At 36.3% G+C, this 6,205-nt stretch overlaps 1 protein-coding gene across 1 annotated transcript; it reads left to right on the top strand.

Moving 5' to 3' along the window:
• Positions 1 to 983: 983 nt before the first annotated feature.
• mtsh (mitoshell) lies at positions 984 to 5,373 on the top strand. Its single transcript, XM_068761987.1, has 5 exons — positions 984 to 1,089; positions 1,591 to 1,696; positions 2,159 to 4,844; positions 4,919 to 5,062; positions 5,134 to 5,373. Exons 1-5 carry the CDS (start codon positions 984 to 986, stop codon positions 5,371 to 5,373), a joined length of 3,282 nt encoding a protein of 1,093 aa, XP_068618088.1.
• Positions 5,374 to 6,205: the final 832 nt, after the last annotated feature.

Below are 6,205 nucleotides of genomic sequence, written 5' to 3' on the forward strand. Positions count from 1 at the left end.
ATATTATAATATTAAAATTTCATTTAAAAGAACAACTGTTTAGTTCTTTGCCGACTCTTTTCAACAGATCAACGATCCGACACGGGGATAGCTTACTACTTATAATGTTAAAATAACAGACGATTCATAAGCGCGTGTAAACGCCTACTTGAATGAAGATATTTTGAATTTGAATTTGATTATAATTATTTTTGAAGATTTGTAACATTTTATTTTTCTGGATAACGACTTGGATACTGAATTTAAATTAGATTAAATGTTTTTTTTATCGAATTGTAAGCGATTGAAATTTTTTTCAACGATTTTAGTGCAAAAGGTACACCATGATTTTTATTGTTAATGATGTTGACCTTTTGTAAAGGTCACTCTATTTAAGAATTAAACATGGTGGCTTTAAAAATTTACCTTTTTCTTACGCTTTGTAAGTTGAATGAAGAACCTTTGCATGCATTTAGCATTTATTTAATAAAATTATTTTCACTACAAACGACATATTTTGACTAGAAGATTGTATTGTATTGCTCAACGCAGTACAGCCGAGGTAGACAGACGACCTTGTTGTTTACCCTGGATGAAGACAATGTCCAGCTGTGGACACCCAAAGAGTGGGAAGATGATGATGTTTAGATTGTACGAAAGAAATATTTTGCTGACCCTTTTTAATCCTTTTTTTTATTTTAAAGGTCTTTATAAATAGGGAGAAGTTGAACTATGTCACTAATTAGGAGTTTTTAACAATTTTGAATTACGTAATATTTTGCTCTTTTTGCAGCTTTTACGTAATTTTTTTATAAGGATTAGTCTATAGAGTAGTGAAGAATTTGTACAAGAATTATTATTAGAGTTCATGTTTTTGAATACCAAGGGATTTTTTGTCGCTTATATAAGATTTTAATATTTGGTGGTTATCATTGACCATTCGTTTCACTATTTGTTATTAAGTATAAATAAATTTCAGTGTTTGGGAAGCCAAATGCAAGATTATGGCAGCGACGGTTCAAGTAAGCCTGGAGAGTGTCGTGGTGGAAAAGCAGATAATGGGAGGGCTGCCCAACACCATGGCGAGGGCTACCAGGGACCGCCGCATCCGTACCCCTTGATGACGCAAAAGAGTTTCAGTAAGAAATATTTCTTCTCCTTTTTCTGCCACTAAGAGATTACTTAGAAAACAATATGGTAGAAAAGTATATCTTGACGCAATTTTTGCAATTTGAATATTGCATCTGAAACTAGGCTTTGAGATGTTAATTCATCGAAAAAAAATATTTTTCACATGCGATTACATCACCATTACAAACATCATATGAATTGTAGTACATCCAATGCTGAATACAGGGCCCATCACCGATTTTCCATAGGTCCAATTGGGAGCAATCATTTCAGCTCTCGGAATTCCACAGCTGAACATAACAAGTAGATCAAAGAAGACCAATTTGAAGCATATAATAAAAAAACCTAACCTGTACTCCTTCAATATTATTATTGTAGATTGGCAAAAAATGTAAAAGTAGACAAATAACGATGTAAAAAGAAGAAAAAAAATCAATTTTTACAAACATAAACACTATTTAACATTAATCATATGTCCAGGCTGCACCAATAAAGAATTAATTGAGCAAAACACTGGAAACTATTGTCGTGCCACATCAAGCGTGTACGAAGCCTCTTCCTCCAATCAACATTACCAGAATCCAAGGTAATTCTTCTTAAAATTCAATCTATTTTTGTCTTGAGCAAATGCTATACGCACGTCGTCATTTATCCCTTTCATTGGTTTCTAGGCCTCTAGACTCCTCTTGAACCTAGACATCCTTTAATTATTACTAACCGGATTTGATAGACAAATACTTGGGTTAGTCATGGGGACACTCCATAGAGCGTCTAAGCGCACCGGCCCGCACCAAGAAGGAAACCTTGCTACACACTGGAAACGTAGAATCCTCATACAGCTTTGGACATAAAAGTACATCTAAGCACTAGATAAATCATCAAAATTCTCAATTCAGTTTACGAAATCCACTGCTGAATACTTCCACCAAAGATTTTCTATTAGCCTAAATACAGCGTATTCAATGGACCTTAACAAAGTCGTCGTTTTATTTGTTAAATGAATGTTAACATAAATACCTTCTAACTTGTGTAAATATTTTAGGTATAGCAATCCGTCAGTCCCAACGTTCAGCTCACCGCCTAATTCACCTCTGATAGGACTGGTGTTCGATCCAACTTCATCGAGCTACAGCGGACCGGGAATAATGAACGATCGTCTCAATCCCGACAGACGCTCGCAGAGTTCCTGGTCGATCTCTAATCAAGAACCGATCGGAACTGGCGCCAAAAAGAAGATCGTGAAGAGTCAAGACAAAAAGAATGTTTACAGTGCTGACATTCGTTACCACGAACGATTTAAAGATAACAGCACCGAAACAGATCGTCTGCGGAAACAAGATAAAACGTTGACTTCAGAATCCACTTCAAGTCTTGATTTTTTTCTCGAAGGCGAACGAATGGTTTCAGAACTCTGTAATATATCGGATCCAAATGCAAACGCAAGAAGCGACAATGGTAACACGAAACAGAACATTAAGGTAGTTAATCAAGAAGATGACAAGAATAGTCGGTGTGGATCATCCGAAGTTCTTTTGACCGCCTTAGATAAAATTGTCATACACGATCAGATTCCAAATCAAATTGTCCAATTAGCTATAGAAGCTTGCACGGACGCTGAAAACATTGCAATCGCACACCACAATAGACCTTGTTTCAAAAATATACATTCGATATGCGCTAAAACCAGGTCTAACGTCCAAAAACCAGATAGTGCAGTTGCAAATTTACACTCTCAAGGAATTCCATGGGTTATAAAAAACTTTATTTTCTCCTTTGTTCGTATTCTTGACGGTTGGAAAGGTGTGAAGGAGCTGCTCAGTGAGAAACACGACACATTCTCGAGGATTGAAAATAAATATTACAGCCCCAACATTAGAGAATGTTTTGTACAGTGGCAAGCGGTGACCAAAGAGATGTTGACACATATTTATAAAACCTTTAAATGCCTAGATCATGGATTTACAATGGAACAAAAAAGTTTTACTCATAATTATTACGCTACGAATTCCGCAGCGCCTAGACATCAAAATCAAAACAAATTTCAACCGTCTAAACCTCACGTTAGTACTCCACGACCTGTCAATGTTTCTCCACAGCTTTATAATGCAATACAGCCTCCGTGGATACAAAATCAAAATCAGGTCGTGACTCAATCGTTCAACGAAGGGCCGTGGCCAGCTCGATCAGGTGTAACCTATAAAAAATTTCCCGTTGTACCACCGCCAAATTCGCACAACTTTTATCCCCTTAACGAGCAATCTGACATGGACACATATCAAAGAACTCAATTTAAATGTGAACCTTGTAACGTTCGCGAAACAAAACCTCGACAGTCATGGACCATTACAAATATGCCAGACTTTCGTGTTTTAGAAAGTATGTGTTATGCGGACCAGAGAGAATTATATAATCAACTTAAACATAAAATGGACGCGGAACTTGGCAAAGCTCCTGGACAACCGCTTTTGGGTAACATGCCTTGTGATGTAATGCAAAGAAAAGATTTAGACCTTAAAGCTAAAATGATACCTCTGAGTCACGTCGAGAAGACATTGATACCGAGTATGGCATCGACAAGCGACTTGCGAGGGTGTTATGTTCAAAAGAACAACAGCTGCGGCGACACAAAGGAAGAGGCTGATTTTTTTGCGGCGTGGGGTCAGATGGTTCAAAAAGAACCCAATGAATTTATAACTCATCATTCACACAACATGCAGATTCCATCTAATGTTGTGATACCAAGTAACATATCTGGCCCCGTGCAATTTATTGATCCTGAAAATGATGAGTTTCACGAAATGTCTAAAGTTTACATGAAACCAGGAAGCTATAAAGTACCAATAAAGCCAGCTGACCCTGTCACACCCTTTGGTCTAGGCAGCACACAGGACGTACCATTTGACAATTGTATAGATGATAATACTGCGTTGAAATTGAAATTACCATTTCCACCAGTAACATTGGCACCGCAGCCGAAATACAACATGGAATCATGGCCCTGCTTGGTACCGAGGCGAAATGAAGATGTCTTAAGTGAAGATCAAAAGATACTCCCCAGACCAATATTGCCAGGTTTAGATCTGAGAAATGTTGACACTCTTGATGTTTTGACGGCATTGACCTCTGACAGAGCGTGGGAGGCGGCGAAACAATCTGTGCCGAAATTTGTAGATCTTTTACAAGAAGGTTCTAAATCAGATACTGCCCGCTTGTACGATGCCTTAGGTCTAAGCGCCGGTGATGAATATTCAGACGATTTTAAAGATGTTAAATATAAACCAGAAACTAACGAGCCTTGGTCTTCTGAATTAACTTCCAATAATTATGTACTCAAATCAGTGCCCGATTTATGGGATGTAGATAAAGTAAGTTCAGTTCAAGGCGAATGTGTTATAACACAATCGAGTCCAGAAAGTGAAACAGCTAAACTTCTAGATCAAGAGTCTAAATCGTCTGACACTGGCGAATTTGTCGATGTACCGGTGAATAAAAATTCGGATACAAAAGAAAACATTCGCTGTCCCAGTTTTGACCACACTGGCAATTGCATTAGAGATGATAATCAGAAGAAAACTAACATTAAATCCAAGGTAGCTATATCGGGTATGTGGTACCATCCGAAGAAAAAGAAGCCTTTATCTGCTACGGTAGCAAAAAAATTTGAAACAATTTTGAAAAAGTTTCACCATATTAACGAGGCGGCTTTTATACAACATGACATGGATATAAAAGTGGTAAGACATTAAATGTTTATGGTTAATTATTCGAATTGTACACATTGAGAACCATTTTTATCTATTTATTACAGGCGCCTAGATTTTACGAGGTGGTCAAATATCCAATGTGCCTGCATGATATATCTACTAAGCTGAAAAATTCTTCATACACTGACTACGATCAAGTTGTCCAAGATTTTAGACGTATTTTTAACAACGTCCGTTTGTACCTTAAGGTAATTACACAATTTTGACAATAAATTCACAACTCCTCGATATTATTAAAACATTTTGTGAATATTTGCAGACATATCCAGATTCGACAATGAAGAAAAATGTAAATAAAGTTTCAGCGGACTTTGAAAGAATGCTCAACGAAGAGTTTCAAGTTAAAACAGATTCAAAGTCCAAAACACAAGAAGTCGAAGGTGGTGACGTCTGTGGTAAAAAGACCGAGAAAGATAATATACCTAAGAGCCCCGAACAAACCAACGATAGTGCAAATAACAGGAAAGAATCGAAATCCAACAGCGATACGAAGAAGTAGTTGTAACACTTTAATAGCCGTCGACAACAGTTTAAGCAAATTTCAACAGTAACTGCATTTTCTTAAATGAATCTTGTGTAGAGTTTTTGGAGATGTATTTTGTCGCTTTTATTTATATTTTTATTTCCCGTAAATATCTTAGTATTATCATTTAGAAACGACGAACATAATTTATTAACCGAAAAGGAAAACATTGAAATTTATACACTTCAACTAGCAATGGTTATTTTATAAGGAATCTAGTCACTTGTTGATATTTTAAAAATAAATGTCAGTGAAGTTATCAGAACTTAGAATTAATAAGGTTATTAATGTAATTTGTAAGCGCTTGCCAATTTTCCTTTTATCTTATTATCTTACCTTTCAAGATTATCATTGTGATATTTGATGTTTTATCACATGATCTCTTTTTGTATTTCTTCCTTCTTACTTTCTTTATCGATGAAATGTCGTTTTGAATGCAGGAAACAAATTTGTTTTGTTCCTCAACCCATTGCACGTTTACTTTCTCCTTCCTTGAATCTTTGTGTGCAATGTAGTCATTCGATTTTGTATCTATCTCTATCTGTGATGTATGTTTAGGTAAAAGTTTATAATTTGAATCATTCTCCTCGCTCGGTCATCGACTGAGGTATATGTACATAGTTGACAAATGTGTAAAAAATTAAACTTTTCGTTAACATTAACTGGACACATCGCTGCTATTTCTTGGCTCACGAAGAGCCGCGAGGGCTCCCCGGGCAAGTCTACAATCAGATCTGATCAATTTAATTATTCTATTGCTCTTTGCCCTGCACAATTCTGATTTGTTAGTTCTACAAAAGGTTTATAT

Source organism: Battus philenor, unplaced genomic scaffold (genome assembly GCF_028537555.1).
Source record: "Battus philenor isolate CCGP_79_NKW_IND1 unplaced genomic scaffold, ilBatPhil1.0.hap1 SCAF_15, whole genome shotgun sequence".
In the NCBI taxonomy this organism is placed as follows: Eukaryota; Metazoa; Arthropoda; class Insecta; order Lepidoptera; family Papilionidae; genus Battus; species Battus philenor.